The 20,012-nt window shown below is 57.8% G+C and overlaps 1 protein-coding gene across 1 annotated transcript; it reads left to right on the top strand.

Annotated features, from left to right (window-relative positions):
* Positions 1-7,007: 7,007 nt before the first annotated feature.
* Positions 7,008-19,942, top strand: LOC128827004 (immunoglobulin superfamily member 11-like). The gene is made up of 7 exons (XM_054010645.1): positions 7,008-7,105; positions 10,067-10,227; positions 11,468-11,672; positions 12,950-13,105; positions 13,555-13,677; positions 14,571-14,727; positions 18,371-19,942. The coding sequence occupies exons 1-7, from the start codon at positions 7,024-7,026 to the stop codon at positions 18,726-18,728; spliced, it is 1,242 nt and encodes a 413-aa protein (XP_053866620.1). The 5' UTR covers positions 7,008-7,023; the 3' UTR covers positions 18,729-19,942.
* The last annotated feature ends 70 nt before the right edge of the window (positions 19,943-20,012 follow it).

Genomic DNA, 20,012 nt, shown 5'->3' with positions numbered 1-20,012 from the left:
GGGCTGCCCGGCAGGCACCGTCCACAAACTCCTCTGCCGCCACCACCACCCGGCAGCGTTGGTGGCTGCCCAGGTTCGATGCCGCGCCAGGGACAAACCTCGCCCCAGCCCCCCACGGACCCGATCCTGCTCCCCCCACGGGACGGGAGGCCGTGCCGGGCTGGGCCCCTCTGGGAGCCTCTCGGGTGCTGTGGCCAGGAAGAGAACAGAGCATCATGGAGCAGAGCCCTGCTGGGGCTAATAATGAGACCACAGGGGCTGATCCCTACCGCCCCCCCCCCCCACACGCTGCCCCCCACCCTGGGTTCTCCCCCAGCCACGCAAGGCGGAATGATGGGCACCATCGCCCTCCTGGCACCATCATTTACACGAGCATAACGCCAGTGTAGTCCCGCTTCGCGATGTGCTGAGCCAGGGAACAGGGACTCCGGCCCTGAGCCAAGGTGGAAATCCTGACTGGGATTTTCAACCGAGCCAAAGGGAGTTAGGCACTAAAACCTCTTTGAATCGGGGCTCTTTACTGCCCAGGGGGTGGTTCGTTATGTAGACTGTAAGCTTTTTGGTGCAGGGATTGTCTGCTGCCCTCGGGTAATATAGTGATTGGCACAATGGGGATCCAGATCTCAGTGCGGGTGTCTGTGGCGACTAGCACTGTGGGGGCCCAGATCTCGGTCGAGGTCTGTGCGGCGTCCGGCACAATGGGGGCCCGGATCTCAGTGCGGGTCTCTGTGGTGACCAGCACTATGGGGGCCCGGACAGAGCTGGCCTTACCATGAGGCGAACTGAGGTGGCCGCCTCAAATGCCAGACTGGGGGTCGGGGGGGGGGGGGCGCCACTAGGACCCAGAATTGAGACCTTTCAAAGTTTTGGCCCAAGCTAGGGAGCGTCATTTGAGCTCCCCGCCTCAGGTGCCAAAATGTTGTGGGCCGGCCCTAAGCCCGGTTCTCGGTCGGGGCCCGTGTGGCGTCCGGCACTATGGAGGCCGGGATCTCAGTCTGGGTCTGCTTGGCGTCCGGCACTATGGGGGCCGGGATCTCGGTCTGGATCTGCGTGGCGTCCGGCACTATGGGGGCCAGGATCTCAGTCTGGGTCTGTGTGGCATCAGGCACTATGGAGGCCCAGATCTCGGTCTGGGTCTGTGTGGCGTCCAGCACTATGGGGGCCAGGATCTCGGTCGGGGCCCGCGTGGCGTCCGGCACTATGGGGGCCGGGATCTCGGTTGGGGCCCGCGTGGCGTCCGGCACTATGGGGGCCGGGATCTCGGTTGGGGCCCGCGTGGCGTCCGGCACTATGGGGGCCGGGATCTCGGTCGGGGTCTGCATGGCGTCCAGTACTATGGGGGCCGGGATCTCGGTTGGGGCCCGTGTGGCGTCCGGCACTATGGAGGCCCAGATCTCGGTCTGGGTCTGTGTGGCGTCCGGCACTATGGGGGCCTGCATGAATGAATGCTGAACAATTATTAGGCACTTTAGAAAATCCCAGCTTAGACCCACCCCTCAGTGCCCCTTGGCACCGTTATCAGGGGGTGTAAAGTGAGTGACCCGGGCCGGGTGAGCGCTCAGCACTACCAGCCCCCCAGCCCTGCAAGGGAGGGGGAAGTCGTGTCAATCCCTCCCCACGGGGGCTGGATCATCCAAGGTCGCCTTTGCCGTCTACGTTTGCAGAAGGGGTTTGGAATTTTACCCCGGTCCCTGAGGGCTCCTCCCCTTGTCCGTCCCAGGAGGCCCGGGCTGCGAGAGGCGGGACACGGCTGATGAGCCGGTTCCTCCCGGGCGATCAGGGCGGCGCCACCGGGGCTGGGCGGCCCCTGGCCCGGGCGGCCCGCAGGCTGCTTTGCCCACCCTCCGAGGGGGTTGCCCAAGTCTAAAGCAGCAGGGGCCCGGTGTTACCCGAGCCGGGGAGCTTGGCACAGGAGAGCTTGTCCCGGGATACGAACCAGCGCCTGCTAACCCCTTCCTGCATCGCTTTAACTGAGCTGCTGCCAGCAACAGCTAAAGAAGGAGCGTGGGCTCGTCCCCAGGACTCCTGGGTTCTAGTCCCAGCTCCGCTGTGTGACCGGGATAAGGCCCTTCCTCTCTTTGTGCCTCAGTTTACCATCTCACCCTGCATCAATTTCGATTGAGTTCTTCGGGGGCATGGACTGTCTCTGTGCAGCGCCAGGTACCAGGGGTCCCCCTCTCAGCTGGAGCCCAGACCTGCTCCTGATATACAAATAATAATCCTGGCTCTTATCAGTAGATCTCAAAGTGCTTTACAAAGGCAGTAAGTAAACGTATCCCCATTTCACAGATGGGGAAACTGAGGCACAGAGTGGGGCAGTGACTCACTGAAGGTCACCCAATCAGGCAGTGGCAGCGTTGGGAATAGAACTCAGGTGTCCTGCTTCCCTGTGTTTTAGTTATGGTCAGTGCATGGAAATCTGAGAACCCCAGCTGGGCACTAACCTCCCTTGTAGAAACAAGAGAGCTGGGTTAAAAAATGAACACAGCCTTAACATCAAAGCCAGGCATGTTAGGGAAGGGCTGGCCCTTTAAATGGGCAACAAGAACATTGACAAGTGGTAGAATAGCTAATGGGTTTCAAATACACATCAACAGTATCTATCTATCTATCCCCATACACCCCCTCTATCTATCTATCCATCCCCTTACCCCCATCTCTCTCTCAGTGGTTCTCAACCGGGGTACACGTATCCTTGGGAATACGCAGAGATCTTCCAGGGGGCACATCAACTCATCTAGATATTTGCATAGTTTTACAACAGACTACAGACTAGCGAAGTCAGTACAAACTACAATTTCATACAGAAATGACTTGTTTATACTGCTCGATATACTATACACTGAAATGTAAGTACAATATTTCTATTCCAGTTGGTTTAATGAGAAAGTCAGCAATGTTTCAGTAATAGTGGCTGTGACACTTTTGTATTTTATGTCTGATTTTGTAAGCAAGTCATTTTTAAATGAGGTGAAACTTGGCAGTCAGCAAGACAAATCAGACTCCTGAAAGGGGTACAGTAGTCTGGAAAGGTTGAGAGCCACTGATCAATTAATCGATCTATCTACCTTCCTACATAAAGCATTCATAAGGGCTGAGGTTTTCTGATAATTGGTCTTTCATTATAATTACTGTGGAATTATTTACCATGCACACCAGAGGAGGGTAAATGAGACTCAGGCTCTAATGTTACCAGTTTTGCTCGTTACTTTGGGGTACGCTCATTTATTAGGGTTACTCTTCTGGGTGTGTGGGGGGGTCTGTATTTCTATCCATGTACTGCTTGTGTCACTTGTGTTCTCATACGGAGCTCTACTTCTCCCTTCTGCAAGTCCCCTCCCAGTGGAGCTCTCCTGCAGGCCCTAGGTTCCCCAGGGCTCCGTTCTTCCAGCCCCTGAATCAGCTGAACACCCACACACACACACTAACAGAGCATCCGAAGAAGTGGGCTGTAGTCCACGAAAGCTTATGCTGTAATAAATTTGTTAGTCTCTAAGGTGCCACAAGTACTCCTGTTCTTCTTTTTGCGGATACAGACTAACACGGCTGCTACTCTGAAAACTAACAGAGCGTGGCTGAGAGGACCGGGTTAATCAGCACTCCCAAGCTGGCCCCTTATATGTCCCTGGACTCAGCAGGCTGGCTCGAGCAGCACTTCCAAGCTGTCACCCTCATATGCCATGGGCATCGCAATAGCGTACGTCTGAGCAGACTGGGTCGAGCAGCACTTTCAATCTGCCGCCCTCCTATGCCCCAGGTTCAGCACGTCCCTATCCCCACTTTCACGTTCCAATTGTTCTGGTCGTAACTCACTTGATGAGGAAACCCCACAGGATTTTTGGGTGCTGCAGGGATCTTTACCTTAGGTACGAGGAGTGTTGCTGCTAAGGTGACCAGATGTCCCATTTTTATACGGACAGTCCTGTTTTTTGGTACTTTTTCTTATATAGGTGCCTATTACTCCCCACCCCCCGTCCCGTTTTTTCACAGTTGCTATGTGGTCACTCTAGTTGCTGCAGAGCAAATGGGGAAGCCAAAAAACACCTGGGAGAGAGAGAGAGAAGCAACCAGCTTAACCATGAAAGTGATTTACTGCCAGGTAATAACCACAGGGGAGCCAAACAAACAAAACAGTTATAATATTAAATCTAACTTAAACTTGATTATAAAAGTCAGGTTTAGAAAACTGTAAGTGATCATACAAGTCAGGGTCAGAAGGCTACACTTAGAGAGAGAGAGAGAGCTGGGTTCTCACCGCTCCGTGAAGCTTGACTCGATCAGGGTTCCCAGGTGGTGGTGGTAGCTGAGGGTCCGGAGTGCTGGAGACAGGCAGAGCCCCCAGCACGATCAGTCAGGAGAAGATGAAGTCCCAGTGGAACTGATGCAGCTGTTGGATCCAGGCATCAGATCATTGACTTGAACATGGGTAGGGGTTTTTTGTAGGGAAACAACAATGGTTCAAGGGAGAACACTAGATTTGTTTATGTGCAAACAAGGGAGTATACCAAAGTTGTTTTGTTCAGGCTAGACAATAGAAACTGCTCATTCCTGGCTATGGACGGTGTTCCTTCCAGGGAGCTCACAATGCAACTAGGCAGCTTCAGTGCGACGTTATTGACATGAACTGTGACCATATAGATCATTGTTGCAACCAAGGTCCTATAGTTGCACCAGATCTTGTACAAAGGAGGTCCAGTAAGGTGTCTATGGAAAGGTTATGATTTGCTGGTTATGATTATGCTGTCTGTAAGTGTGTATCCTTTTTGTAGATGAAGTTATGAATATTGGCTATGTACTTGTATCTCAATGTGTTTTGATTCTACCTAGCCTCAGTGAAGCATTTGGTCAGCTTCTTGAGAGAGGACTATTCTCAGAAAGTGCCCAATCAAGAAACACTTAACTGACAATGAACTTTAGGAGATGCCAATCCACATCTGAGCTTTCCTGGGAACTAATATGTAAACAATGGCTTCGGCCTGTAAAGAATTGAGTCATGCATGGACATGTGACTTGCCCATGTGACTCCAAACTCCATCTTGTTGCTGTGATTTTGCACAGGAGAACCAAGGGGTTTCTGCCCACAAGAGAGAGAATATAAAAGGCCCTGGAAACCCCTCCATTTGGTCTTCAATCCTGCTTCTTACTTCTGGAGGAACCTTGCTGCAAAGTGAAGCTCTGAACGACCCATCCCAGCTGTGGATGTACGCCAGAGACTTGATTTGAATTGGTCTCATAACTGTTGAGCTGGGGGCATGCAGGCATGGGTTCATTAACATCTGGAGCAGAGATCCCCCATCATGCAGTGCTTCCCTGCTTTTCTGGTCCCAGAGTTCAGTGTGGTTCTTGCCTTGGAATCTCTGTTCTCCAATCTGTATGCTAATGGGGATGCCTCCCTGTCCCATCCTTGATGCAAATGCGGCTAGGGGAGTTGCCTTAATCCTGTCACCCTTGGCCGGAGGGGTTTAGGTGTTTCTCCCACGGCCTTTTCATTGCTTTTTCTAAGTCTTTCTTCTGATCGGCTTTGGTTCAAACGGAGGCTGTGGGTGGAGGGGAAGGTCCTTCGTGAGTCAGCCAGGCTGGGTACTGCACCCTGGTTCCCCAAGCGCACAGAGCTGACAGGGAACACTAAAGTTAGGCATACACCAGAATTTTTACTCCAGTGTTTGCTAAATGCTAATCCAGACACTTGTAAACATTGGGCCAAATCACAGTTAGGCCTTGTCTGTACCCAAACATTGAACTACTTTAAAGGTAGCAGACGCTGACTCTGTGGGTGCTCCAGCCCCGGAAAAAATGGGGCAACCTCCCTATGAGAACCTCCCCCTCCCCCCAGCTCCTCCTGCCCGCCAGTGGGACCCGCCAGTCAGCACCTCACTGCACCTCTCACCCACCACAATCAGCTGTTTTGCGGCATGCAGGAGGCTCTGGGGAGGGAGGGGGAGGAGTGAGGACACTGTGTGCTTGGGGGAGGGGTGAAACGGGGCGGGAAGAAGCGGGGCAGGGCAGGGGTGGGAAGAAGTGGGTGGGGCCTGGGGGGAAGGCATGGAGTGGGGGGGGGGGGGCTTGGGCAGAGCCGGGGGTTGAGTACCCCCCCAGCACACTGGAAAGTCAGCACCTGTGGTAGCAAGGTAGTTAAAGTGGTACAAGGCCCGCTTCTCTGCTGTGTGTGGTGGAACACACAGCTGTAAAGCATGTGTCATGTCCCCCTCTAGTTCCATATGCAGGATAACAGCTTTCTACTGCTGCCAGCAAAAAACTCGAGTGGGAGAGGCATGTGCAGCCATGCTGAAGGGCGCAGGGGTTCAAATGCTACTGCTGACCCCTGGGGAGTCATCACACACATACGACAGGGGTGCGGCCTGGAGAATTGGGAATGGGAGCCGAGCCTTTCACTTCCACATCAGAGGAGCTCTCCCCCCCCCCCCCGACAAAAACCACCCTTGCAGCTGGCATGAAGGGTCACCCACACTGGCAGCCTCAGTGGGGGGGTCAGGAACGGCCTGAGCTAAGGAAAGTCATCTCTAGGGGGGGTTCCCTTAGGTCCAGGGGGAGGGGTGGAATGGTCTGAAGAACCCTGGTGCTGGCACCTTAAATCCATGTTGGCGGGGCCCTGGGTCTGATAGGGAGGGACTCAAGAGATGGCTGCTACAGGGGGAGGGTCAGGAGGAAACTTCCCTGGCGGCAGGGTATCCTGGGGTCTCTTCCATGCTGGTGGTGGCCTGGAGGCAGGATACCGGGCTAGATGGGCCCCTGCTGTGCTCCACTCTGTCAGTAACTGTCCCTATTCTCTTTCCGTAAGGTGTTAGTGATTCCCCATTAAAATGGGGAGTGGGGGGAACTGGGCCCTGGCAGCTTGTGCTGAGAAGGGGGGTGGGCACCGTCGATTGTGCTTGTTTCCATTGAGCCATGCCCTGGATTCGGGAGAGGGAGGGGACTAAAGGCGAGTTCAGAAGGGAACAGACAGAGCGAGACTGGGAGCTGAGCACAGCATGGGATGGACGCGCTGATCTAAGTGCCACAGCCATGGCCCCGAGGGAGAGGTCCAGACCCCGCGGCCACCCCATCGCCCCCGCCAGCCTGTGGCTTCTCCACTGCTACCTGTCAGGTACCCTGGGGGCACAAGGGGAACCAGATGGGGCGAGGGAGAGGGGACAATTCCTCCCGTGGCCGGGATGGTGACCCCACACATTCGCCTCCAGCCCCTTCTGGGCCTGATCGCTACTCAGGTCAAAGCCCCTGCAGATTGCGATCAGCGGGGTGAGCAGGGCAGCCTGGGGGCTGGAGGGAGGAGGTTTTGCCCAGCATGGGGGGGGGGTGTCAGTCTCGGGGGCTGGGCGCTGGGAGGAGAGATGGACTGGAAGTCCCTGAGCTAGGTGCCAATCCCAGATCTTTCACCACCACCACCCCCCATGCCCATGGCCAGGGATCCCTGCAGCACCTTGCACGGAGCTCTGTCTCATCCCCTCAGGCTCCTGGTGATGCAACCAGCTGCAAGGGAGCTCTGGCGTAACGCGTCCAAGGGGTGTGAGTAGGGGGTGGCACAGGGTGCCCCCGGGGAGGCAGAGAGGTGAGACCTCTGGTAGCTGCTGCCTGACACACACTGGCATCCTGGATGAGGGGCTGGTTATGCCCGGCTGGCCCAGCTGGGTGCTAGTCCCTGCTTTGCCACAGATTCCTTGTGTGACCTGGGGTAAGTTGCTTAGCTTCCCGTGCCTCAGTTTCCCCTGTGTGCAATGGGGATAGTCTGGGCAGGGTGACACTGCTATTTGCCCTGCAACATTCGTCCAGGGCCTGCTAATACTTCTCAGAGGGGGCAGCAAGTCTAGTGGTTAGAGCAGCAGCGGGGGAGGGGCTGGGAGTCAGGATTCCTGGGTTCTATTCCCAGCTGGGGGAGGGGAGTTACCTAGTGGTTAGAGCAGCAGCAGGGGAGGGCTGAGCACCTGGACTCCTGGGTTCTATTCCCAGCTGGGGGAGGGGAGGGGAGTCTGAGAGCGGGGCAAACTACAAATCTGGACTCCCGAGTTGTATTCTCACCTCTTTCTTACCCCCTTGAGTTACCGTGGGCAATTCACATAATCACCGTGTGCCTCAGTTTGCCACCTATCAGTTACCCCTTGAGCCCTCCAAGTGGCAGATCTGCCATAACTGCCTTGTGTTACCAGGCTAAATCACGGTCCATCCATGACGCCTGCCTGGCGCCTTAGAGCTGCCGCGGTGCAGTGGCCTTTCCTAGCCTGAGAGGCTTCTTTGTTCTGGGTCGCTGACATGGGGAGGGAGGGGGGTGTTGATGACACCCCCCACGGGTGTGTGACCAACCACTAACCCATCTCCCAGCAACACACCAAGGAGCTGGAGACGACCCATGGGCTGGGGAGGGGCGGGAGCCCAGCTGACTGGAAGCCCAGCAGAGCGGCCTTTATGGACGCTGGTGTGGAGGGAAGTGTGGACTAGCGGTTAAGACACAGCCGGGGCACTCAGGGTGCCTGGGTTCTAGTCCCGCCTTGTGGGCGAGTTGCTTTCCCTTCTCTAAGCCTCAGCTTCCCCATCTGTCACATGGGGCCAGCAAGCTTCCCCATGTGCACAGCTGTCTGGGAAGTGCTTGGAGATATTAAGGGCTATGAGGCAGCAAAGTCTTTCTCATGGGGGCCTCTATCGCCCCCACCTGGAATGGACAGGAACCTCTCATGGGGGGCCACTCTTTCCAGGCCGCCTTTGGGGGCCCATTACTGGTGTTCGCTGCACTGTGCTGGGGAGGGGCTGTCTTAGCCGGTGGGCACCTTAGTGACCAGGCCAGGGCCCCTCAGACATGGCATCAGCGCGGCTGCCTGTCCCGTGGCCCCTTGCACAGCGCTTCCTAATTAGTGCCAATTACCCTGAGGAGTTGTCATGCCCCTCCCCCCCCCATGCCTCCGTTAATTATCTAGCATGGGAATAGAGCAGGCAGATGGTTCCCACTTTGTGCAGTTCCCTGGAGCAAATGTCCACAACAATCCCCTCCCCGCCACTGAAGGACAGTGCCCCATTGTTCAGCCCCCCCCATCTCCTGCATCCAGCTGAGATCCCGGGGAGGGGGGGTGTGAAGCGGCGTCCCAGCCTGGAACGGGTTAAGCAGGCTGGAGCTGATGTGTGACGGCTCCTAATCGCTCCTCCGGCCCCGAAGGGGTTAACCCAGCCAAGCTGGGATCGAGGCAGGACAGGAGACAAATCCATGTTAATTACCGAGTGGGACTAATTACTATTGATGGTTCATTGGCAAAATGAATTGGCCAAACATAGTTGCCCGGTGCAAGCCAGACAGACACACTGGCTGCAGCTCCAGACTTATTCCAACTCCTCAGTCCAGAAATCACGCCCCAAATCTCTTGTGCGCTGGCTGCCCCTTGCGTGTGGCTTCGGGCCAGCCTGGTCGCTCTTGCTTGGGAATCCCCCAGCCAGCCTTGGGCTAGTTCGGTTTCCCCGCAATCGGCCCAGCCTCAGCCCTGACTTTCTCCTCCTCACGGTTTCTCCAGGGTTCCTCAGGTTGGAGCAAAGATTCAGCCAGGGTGAAATTCCCCTCGGCAACCAGGGATAGGCCCCATGTACCGCTAGGCCCCGTGTAATGCCCAGCTCTGCCTGGGGGACCCTGCGCGGGTGAGGGCTGCGTCTCTGGGAAGCTGGGTGGCTAATGCGGGCCAGTGGGGAATGCAGCTTTACGTGGACTCTTTGTTCATGGATCACTTTGACAGTCCTCACGGTAACAACCACTGGGCTGGCACAGGCCGGATGCTAGAATTGTTCTGGCCCAGCATGGTCAGGAACCGTTCCTGTGCGCAGCTCTAGGCCGTGCCAGCGTCACCCACTGCCTGGGGGTGTCAGGTGCCCTCACACCGGAGGGTGGAGGCTGTTTCAGCCACACAGGCCCTTAGCTCTGGTTGTCCCTTGTCAGTCCCTGCATTGGCTGCTGGCAGCCATCCCGGCTGGGGGAGCTTGTCTGTTTTTCACTCCTCTGGCTCTGAATCTTGGCCAGGCTTCCAGCTTTCGTTGCCAGGATCCTCCGTGCTGACTCCACCCGTTGTGCCTTTTCCAGCAGTGGGCGCGGTGAAGGTGTCGGTGGGCGCTGCCAGCATCCAGGTGGCGAGGGGAGGGAACGCGCTTCTGCCTTGCAACTTCCACACCACGGCCTCGCTGAGTCGCCTCAACATCATCTGGACGGTCACCCCGCTGGCGGAGCCAAACCGGCCCCAGCAGGTAGGTGGAGCGTGGCCCTTTTCCTTCCCGTCTGTTGCTGGAAGGCGGTTAGCTTCGGTACAATCAGGGATTGAGGTCCCAGTCAGGGATCGGGGCCCTAGGATGCTGCACACTGTCCTTGCCCAGAAACCTCACAGCCTAGGATGGTGGCCAGACAAAACAGGTGGGAGAAAGCAACGGAAGAAAGGGGGTGCGAAAGCAACGGCGTGGGGGGAGGGGGAATCAACACACGAGGACAAATTAACTTGTGATGCCCAGTAAACAGCCATCCCGGTTCACCAACTGCTGTCAGATGGCAGAGTCTTGCAGGCATCGCAAGAGAGAGGAGCTGTTGTGAGCGCGCTGTGCAATTTCTCAAAACTGGGGCACCATTAACCTGTGGAACTCCTTGCTGCAGGATACTAGTGAGGCTAACAGTTTAGCAAGGTGTTGACACACAGGAATAATAGCAGCAGCTGCAGGCACGCTGTCTGGATAAAACAAGAAGGGGCAGATTTCAGGGTGGAGCTCGCTAAGGAGTCATGAAGGAGTTCTGCTCCCCCACACCCCGCTCTGCCCTGCCCTGCCCCCATGGGGTACTGCTACATTGCTGCTTAGGAGCATTGTATGGAGAGGGCAATGAGCCACCTGCCCCTCTCTCACACTGCAGATCACAGCCTGGCCTCGCCTTTCAGGCCACCAACCTAAACAGTGACTTTAAAAGCAGCCCCCTCTCCCCGTCACGAGGGGGAAGGCAGTGCTGGGGCGAAGGTGCTGCCTGGAAGCACCACCCTAGGATGCACTCTTGAACAGACCCCTGTTGGGCTTCATCCTCCTTTTCAGTAGGCCCAGTCCTGCTCCTGCTGACACTGGGCTTGGCACTAGCCCCTCCGGGTATAAGAACATACAAACGGCCACTCTTGGTTAGACCAATGGTCCAGCTAGCCCGGTATCCTGTGTTCTGACAGTGGCTACTGCCAGGTGCTTCCGAGGGAATGAACAGAACAGTGCACTTATCGAGTGAGCCCCAGAGCATGAGGTTGTGTCCCTGACTATCTTGGCTAATAGCCATCGATGGACCTAGCCCAGCTAGTTGGTGGCAGCAGTGGGATTTGACGTAGACACTCCTGGCTCCCAGCCCAATGCTTTGCCCACTGGCCCACACTGCCTCTGCGAGTGCAATGGAAGTGCCCTGTGCTCAATGAGGGAACAAGGGGAGGCGTCATGGCTGGGTTCTTCCCTCCCTTCCCCTCCACCCCAGGTCCTGGCCTATGAGCAGGGAGAGGTGGTGGAGAGTCTGTCCCAGTACACGGGCCGCGTGGGCTTCGCCTTCCCACCCGCCCAGAGTGCCACCATCTTCCTCAACAAGACGCGCAGCTCGGATAGTGGGACGTACCAGTGCAGCGTCATGAACCCACCCGACCGGGACACGCCCAACATCGGGGTCATCCAGCTCTCCGTGCTCGGTACGTCCCACCCTCATGGGGAAGAAGCCCTGCCCTCCCCTCCCCCCAGCATCCCTGCCTTTACACTGTCTACTGGGTGCTTGTCTCAATGTGTGTGTGTGTGTGTGTGTGTGCAGGTCTTGGGGTGGATCTGTCTGTCTCTGTGTGTAGCTCTTGGTGTGTGTGTCTGAGTGTGTGTGTGTGAGTCTTGGGGGGCCTGGTTGTGTGAGTAGGTCTGCCTGAGTGTGTGCAGTTCTTGATATGTGTGCGTCTGTATGTCTGTGCAGGTCAGGGGTGTGTATCTGTCTGGGTCTTGGGGTGTGTGTGTCTGAGTGTATGTGTGTGTGGGGGGGTTGGGGTGTGTGTGTCCCCATGTGGCTGGGAGTGAGTGCTAGTGTGTGTGTGTGCCCCTATCTCAGTGGGTGCATGTGCACACACATCTGAGCAGCTGTCTGGGTGTGTGTTGTGTGCACACTTTGCTGTGTGCCTCTGTGTTACTATCTGTGATATCATGAGATTTAGTGTAAAGTGTGCACGTGGGAGTAAAGCCTGTGTGTGAGCATGTAGCAGTGTGTGTGGCACCTTGGTCTGACGCCTGGGTGTGTCTGTACCATGAGGGTGTATGTGTGTGTGTGTTTGTGTGCATAGTGTTTGCGCTCAGCTGATTTGTCTGGGTATTGTGTATATATATGCTTGTGTGTGGGAGTGCATGGGCATTGTGTGTGTTCATATGCACTGAGTGTGTTCACTGTGCAGTGTGTGTGTGTGTGTGTGTGAGTGCATGTGCACTGTGCCCTGTGTTGTGTGTGTGTGAGAGAGAGAGTGCATGTGCACTGGGCTGTGTGTGTGAGTGCAGGGCCGGCTCCAGGCACCAGCTTGGCAAGCAGGTGCTTGGGGCGGCCACTCCGGAGAGGGGCGGCACGTCCAGTTATTCGGCAGCAATTTGGCGGACGGTCCCTCACTCCCGCTCGGAGCAAAGGACCTCCCGCCGAATTGCCGCCGCAGATCACGATCACGGCTTTTTTTTTTTTTTTTTTGGCTGCTTGGGGCGGCCAAAACCCTGGAGCCGGCCCTGTGTGTGTGTGTACATACCTGAGTGTGTGGCTCTTTGTCTGTAGCTGGGCCAACCCACCCCCCAGCTCTCTGACGAGTGCTAACAACCCCCAGTGCCGGGGCTCTCAGTAGCTGCTGTGGGCACTGGGAAACCCAAGGGCCCTGGGGGGAGCGGATGTATGTGGGGGGGACTGTCCTGTTCACAGCAGGTCCCCCTGACAGGGCACTGGTCTGTGTCCTCGCAGTGCCCCCCTCCAGCCCCGAATGCTCCAGCGAGGGGAGTGGGGAGGAAGGGGGGGACGTCCACCTGTCCTGTGCTGTGCGGGAAGGCGTGCCCGCCCCTACCTTCAGCTGGGAGAAGATCCCCCCCGACAAGCAGCCCCTGGTGATGAGCTACACAGGTACTGGGAACGGCGGGGTGGGGGAGGAGTGCAGCATGGAGAGGGGTCTGGGTCCCATCAGGGACTCGCCCCTGAGCACGTGAGCCCCACAAGTACCTGTGCCAGGGTCACATGCCACAGTACCTACGTCGTGCACACAGGGCAATGTGGCATACACGGTGTTGCACCCAGACATGCAGAGTGCCAGATGCCATGTGACGGGCATCTTCTGGCAGAAGAAGCCAGTGGGGAGTGGGAGGGGATATCTAGTGGCTGGACCACAGAGAGGAGAAGAGTCTTGTCCCACCACCGGCTAGGCAGCCGTCCCCTTTAGCCCATGTGGCAGAGGCCCCTGTACTTGGCCCCCAGGGAGCTGGGTTCTAGCCCCGGCTCCCCAGCTGGCCTGGGGGTGGCTCCAGTGTAACCCGCTCCCTCTCGTTTGTCCCCTCGCTCTCCGGCTGGCGGGGCAGAGGCGCGCCGGGCCCTGCTGACCCTGCAGAACCTGACGGCCGCCACCTCAGGCCTGTACCGCTGCACGGCCTCCAACGCGCTGGGCTCCGGCTCCTGCGCCCTCCAGCTGCGCGTGCTCCTGGGTGAGTCAGGGCCAGGGGGAGGGAGGGGAGTGGATCCCTCTCATCAACACTGGGCACTGATTGAACACTCGCCAGTGCCGGCGCCCCACTGGAGAGCTTGACCCCAATGAGCCCTCTGATTGGCTACCCAGACGCCAAACTGGTCCCAGCTGTGAAGCCAGCTAAATGCTCCAGCCATGGCTTGAGGCAGAGAATGTCCTGCTGGAGCCAGCTGCCCACAGTACCCCGCCCTGTCCCTGGGGTAGGGCCCTTGCCTGGTTCACTAAACCTGGATCAGATCAGAGCAGCTTGCATTTGGGGCTGAAGCTCTAAGAGGGGAGATGCCCACAGCCAAATCCAGCATCTCTGTGCCTCTAAATCCCTGTGGCTAACGGCTTGGCCTGGTCGGAAAGGATCCGTGGGAAGGTTTCTCTGTCGGAAAGGGCTGATTCGTTGACAGCAAAATGCGTCAATTTCGATTTGAATATGGAGACGGCCAAGACGCTCCAGGTTGGCCCATTCCGGACGGGAACGTCTCGACTTTTCATTTCGAAGCCACATTCCGGTTCAGGATTTCTGTCCTTGTACAGTAGTAGGGGGGAAAGGAACCTTTTTAAATAATGAAACTGGAAGGAAACATTTTGATCAACCCAACGGTGTCTTTGTTCTGGAATTTTATTGCCTGGGAAATGTGGAAACTGTTCATTTTTGTTCTGTGCCGGAAATTTTTTTCCAAACTTGCGGAAAACCTGATTCCCGCCCATCTCTGCTGACAAATCCCGCACTGGGGCCGTCTGCTTTGGCCAGTCCAGGTCCTCTGCACCCCCTGCTACCAGGATCCGCCTTTCCTGCCACCCGACCATCTAGGCAGCAATTGGCCACCGAGCTGTTGGTGACCTGTCGCTGTGTTTCAGCCCCGCAGGGCACGCTGGGCATCGCGGTGGGTGTCACCGTCACCCTGACCATGGGGCTGGTGCTGCTGGCTCTCCTAGCCCTGGTGCTGTGGTTGCACCACCAGAGCGTGCGGAAGTGGCCGGAGGAGGAAGTGGAGGATTCGTACAATGAGATCAGGTGAGCTCAAAGGCGGTGGGGGGAGGGATGAGGATGAGAGGAGGGGTGAAAAAAAGCAAAGAGAAAGGCAGAGCAAAGCGGTGGGGAGGAGGCATGAACTCCACTCCCAACAGGGGCACGTAGCTGCTTGATCTCCAGGGGTTCAGAGGTCTTGGGAAGGGGTGTGGGCAATACGGACACTCTTCGAGAGACAAGGGATTAGACTGAACCCCGCTACGGCTCCTCTGCACCCCTCAACCGTTGGGGGTGCTTCCCCTTGCACCTAATCTATTATGATGGCTGCTGTGCACTGCTCCAGAGGTGGCTGCATTTCAGTGCTGGGTGAACTGATTCTCGATGTAGGGCCTAAGTCACATTTCCACTAAGGCCCCTACACTGCACTCTAGCAGCATACCCGTTATCCTGAAAGGGGCCTTAGAGTAAACGAGAATCGGGCCCCTTGGGGACCGTCTCAGAAGAGCTCAGAAACGCCAGGGGCTGAGCTCTTGAAAGTCTGGCTCCACAGTGTTCGTAACATCCTTTAGCTCCAGGCAGGGGGGAGTGCCAATAGGTTCAGGGTGCTGGAGCCGTATCAGCTCCCGGAGGGATCGAAACTCACAAGTCAGGCTCCCAAAATCCCGAGATTGTCTGAAAAAAACCATGCGATTTGATGACAAGTGTGTGGCTCTTCTCCTTCTGATTCCTGAGCCTTTCGAAGGCACATTTCCCGGCTTTGCCCTGAAACCGGCCATTTCTGTAAAACGTAAGCCCAGAGTGTCCTGGCCACAGGACTTCCAGGGAAACAGCAAAGAGCTGGGAGTCCTTTCCACGCTCAGGCTGTGTGAGTGTTACCATGGACAGCGAAAAAGAAATTGCACCAGAGCCTCTGAGCTGCCCAGCCCTGCTGTGAGTGCCTGGGAGAGTCGGTCATTTGGATTTTCATTTAAACCACAGCCTGGCAGCAGGATAGAGACACAGCAGCGAGGAGGGATAGTCCAGGAATGAGCAGGCTCTGGGGAGCCAGGACTCCTGGGTTCCCACCGGCTAGTGCAGGGGTTCTCACAACACACTTTTTGGTGGCCTCAGAATGTGGCCACCAACCCTTGCTGGTGGCTACTCTGTCAAACCGCCTCCCACGGCCCTTCATCCAGAGCCGGCCCCGGGGAAGATGGGTCAGGAACTCAGGAATCCCAGGCTCTCCATGCCCCGGCCAGATGGGAGTGGGAGAGCTTCCCAGGGGTGCGTCCCAGCGACCGAACGCCGCAGACGCCTCCGCTGACAAGTGCTGCCTCCAGCACCGTGCAGGCCTCCAAAGGCACTGCCTGGAGCCCCCCAGGAGCTGCGAGTCCCTGCCACCTGCCCTCGGTAACAGCTCTTCAGGACCAACTGCTGGGGGCTGCAGGGAAGGGCTTCGCTCCCCCCCAGTCTCCACCCACGCTTTGGAGGCTGTCGTGGCTGCGAAAATCTCCACTGGTGGCTGCATTGGAGAAACGCTGAGCTAGTGACTCTGGGCAAGTCAGTTTCCCCACTTTTTGCCTCGGTTTCCCCATCAGTACAATCCTGTCCCAGTGGCCAATCCTGCCATGGGGTGTGTCTGTGAAGGGCTGTTGGTTGGCCAGTGTGCATGCTTGTGAACACACGTGCACACGCACACACACACCCCCTCCCCAGGTGGAATCTGTGGGCAAAAGCAGCTTTTATCTGGTGTTTAAAGCCTTCTCCCCTCTTTTGTGGAAGGCTGGACAGGATCAGCCTGGCTCTGAGATTTCTGTGTGTTGCCTGATTTTGTGCTGAACTGTTTGCAAAGAGGCCTGGCTGAGAAATGCACCAGGGACTGGAATAGCATAACAAACCAGGGTAAAGCAAATGATACGGGCTGGATGCAGGATTCGGGGGGGCGGGGGAGTGTGTCTCCGGCCCGTACCGTGCAGGAGGTCAGACGAGACGGTCAGAGTTGGGCCTTCTCTGGCCTTAACATCTATGGCTCAGTTACCTCCCTGCTGCTGTTTGCAGCCTCTGCCCTGTGTTGCCAAGTGAGTCTCATGACATGTGTTTTTCTTAAAGCCCCAGCAGCCGGAGTCCTGTGATTTTAGGAGACACTGCTCAGCTTTCACTGGGGCAAAAAAGTACATTTCTGGCTTTTACAGTTGTGTAGAAAAGCTGGAAACTGTGACCCTGAATGGCTCAAAATCTACAAACAAAACCTGATACAGATGATTTAAAAAATATTGTATTATTATCATTACTTATTAGGTGTATTACGGTAACACCTGGGATCCCCAGTCCTGGACCAGGCCCCCTTGGTGTCAGGAGCTGTACAAACACAGCCCCCTTCCCCAAGGAGCTTCCAATCTGCAGGGAACAGGGTGGGGGGTCTTAATTAGGGGTGCTCTCCCCTTGCAATCAGTGATGACCCCAGTACTGTGCTAGGGGAGCGAGGTTGGGGGGGGGACAAGGAGAGGGTGAAAGTGGGGTACAAAGTATAAGCCAAGAGCCAACAGCTGGCGCCCAACAGACCGATGGGGGTGTACGACACCAGGCCGTGTTCTCCACCCAGCAGCAGCTTAGCTGGGGACAAGTGTTTTGTGGAAGGCTTTGGAGGTGTTTACAAGGAGCGTTCCCCACGTGAATGGGGCAGGAGGGGAGCGAGCATGAAGGGCTTGCTTGAAAAATCTCAGATTTGAAGCAGCTGTGATTTTTTCAGGGGGAGGGCGGGGGATGTGATTTTGGCACACGTGGCGGGTGCCAACGGTGCTGATTCGGGGATCACTGCGGGAGGTGCGCTGGCCAGTGCAAGCCAGGAGCTCGGACGGCATCACGCTGGGGCCGTCTCACCTTGGCAGCATGACTCTGAAGTGAAGGAGGGGCAAGGTGCTGCAGAGGGCGCTGGCCGGAGGCGGGCAATTCTCATCCACACACCTCCAGGAGCTTCCCCCAGCCCCAATCCCTGACGCGCTCCTTGAAAGCCGTGTCCTTGTAATAGAGCTGGGGGAGGGACATCCCGTGATGAGAGCCCAAATGGGGCGCGGGGCGATGATTAGCAGGGGTCCTAGGGTGGATGGCGTTTAACAGGCCACCACATGGCACAGCTGTTTAGGCCAGGAAGTGAGGCAGACGCATCCAGGCCGCTGAAAAGCAGGGGGACTTTGCGGTGGTCGCGTGGAGGGACCTGAGCTGCAACGTGGCCAGATCTGGAGAACAGGGCTGGGGGAGCTTCACCGCTGGCAGGCAGCCGGCCAGGCTGGGCTGAAGGGGCCTGACTTAGTGCGATGCTGGGGTCAGCACTGACTGGGAGGGGAGCATGTCCCCCACTGTGCTCCCGCCCCACCCCCTTCAGCACAGCACCCCCCCACAGCGCCCCCGCCCCACCCCCTTCAGCACAGCACCCCCCCACAGCGCCCCCACCCCACCCCCTACAGGACAGCACCCCTTATTGCATCCACATCCCACCCCCTGCAGCACAGCACCCCCCCCACCCTGCACCCGCAGCACAGCGCCCCCTACTGAGCCCACACCCTGCCCCCTTCCACACAGCACCCCCTATTGCACCCCAGCTCCCCCCCCCCCCGTCCCTTGTTTGCCCTTCTCAATGGGCACTGCTGCTTCTGTGCTGCCGTCACGCCCAGGGCAGAGGCTGACGTTGCTGTGCACAATGTCTCCCCAGAGTCGACAGCCTCTCACCGCGGCGTCTGCTCGTAGCCAAGACTCTCGCCAGCGACATCCCCATGGCCAACCAGGCTGCAAAGCCCCTCTGGATCTTCACCAGCTCCACCCCCAACACCACCTACGCCAAGCGCCAGCGCGGGCTGGGCGAGGGGAGTCAGGCGGCACCGCCCGGGGGGCTGCGACAGCCAGCGTGGGCAGCGCCCCGGGGCAGGAGGAGGAGCAGCAGCAGCCTCTCCGAGGAGGGGTCCCTGCCAGGCAGCCAGGCAGAGGAGGAGCCAGCCTGGCACCCTTCGTGCCACCGAGAGCCAGCCCCAGCCAAGGCGCTTCCCCCCAAGCACCGCAGCTTCCTGGTCTAGGGGCAGCGGGTCCAATGGGCACAGAACGTGGGGGCCGATGCCGGCAGCCAGGTCTCCCTGGGCAGGCACATTGGCCTCTGTGCACATGCAGCAGCCTTGGGCCAAGCTGCTCCCACCCTGCCATCAACCCCCCGCAGCCAGCCCCATGTCCCTTGGCACTCAGCCCCCAGGCCCTTTCCCTTGGGCAAAGCCCCCATGCTGGGTAGCCCCTCTTCTGGGGAGGCAGCTGGCCAGCCCCCCAGCCCTGGGGCCAGTCAGGTGTCAGCCGTGGAGGCCTCTACCTTGAACCCAGGTCACATACAGACTGGGTAGACACAGGGTTAGCTTCCCCGTGCTGCCCCTGCATGGCCTCAAGAGCCCCCCCTGCCAATCTGGCCAGGCCGCTGCCCCTCCACGTAGCCCGCTGCCGATGCCAGCTCAGATGGGAGCAGCGACCTCACCAGCAAAGGCTATCTTGCCTGGCCCGTGGGTCAGTGCCCTGGTCCCGGCTCAGCCCCCCAGTTGCAGGCCTCCGCCGCGCAGCACCTCCTGCTGCTGAGGGGCCCTGTGGCCAGTCACAAATGCCCCCAGGCCTGGCGAGCTAGGGAAGGGGATGGGCTGGAGCCAGTGTGGCCAGAGCTGTTTGGGTTCGGAGCATCCCCTGTCTTGGGCTCGCGGCTATTCATGGGAAAAGGCTGGAGAGACTCAGGTGATTCTGGGACCTTCGGCCAAGGCCATCTGGGCAGGCGAGGGGATAGTCGTGGGCCCCTTTGAGGGGTCTCAAGCTGGGCCCCTTACATCACACGTCATTTCTGAAGATCTTACCCTGAGCACCCCCACCGCAGCCCCCATGCTTGGGCCCTAGGCAGAGGGCAGGAAACATGAAACCACAGAGGAAGGAAAAGGGAAGCGTCTGCTCATGGGGCAAGGGAGAGAACAGAGGCAGTTGGGGAAGGGCAGGGGATCCCCAACATTCAGGGGGTAATTGCCTCTGTGAAGCCAGGATGTTCTTTATCTCGGCCCCCACCCCACAGGGATGAGCCAGGACCAGACACTGGCTACTGCTGCATCCTTGGCTCCCAGAGGGGGAAAGTCAGGTCCTACATGGGGATCCTCCTGGGGAAAGTTCTGGGGCCTGTGCACTGCAGATCAGTGATCGAAGTGGCCCTACAGGTGAGCTGGCCCTGTGCTTCAGTAGCCCAGCCCCGGGGGCTGGAGGGGGTAGCAGCAGGGGTCCTGCCCCCTCTCCCGCCCACCCCTTCCAGAGCTGGATTGGGGGGTCCCTGCCAGTGAAATAAAAGCAGC

This window comes from Malaclemys terrapin, chromosome 21 (assembly GCF_027887155.1).
Source record: "Malaclemys terrapin pileata isolate rMalTer1 chromosome 21, rMalTer1.hap1, whole genome shotgun sequence".
Lineage (NCBI taxonomy): Eukaryota > Metazoa > Chordata > Testudines > Emydidae > Malaclemys > Malaclemys terrapin.
The sequence above is the reverse complement of the archived record's forward strand: the minus strand, read 5'-3'. Positions and strand labels throughout refer to the sequence as shown.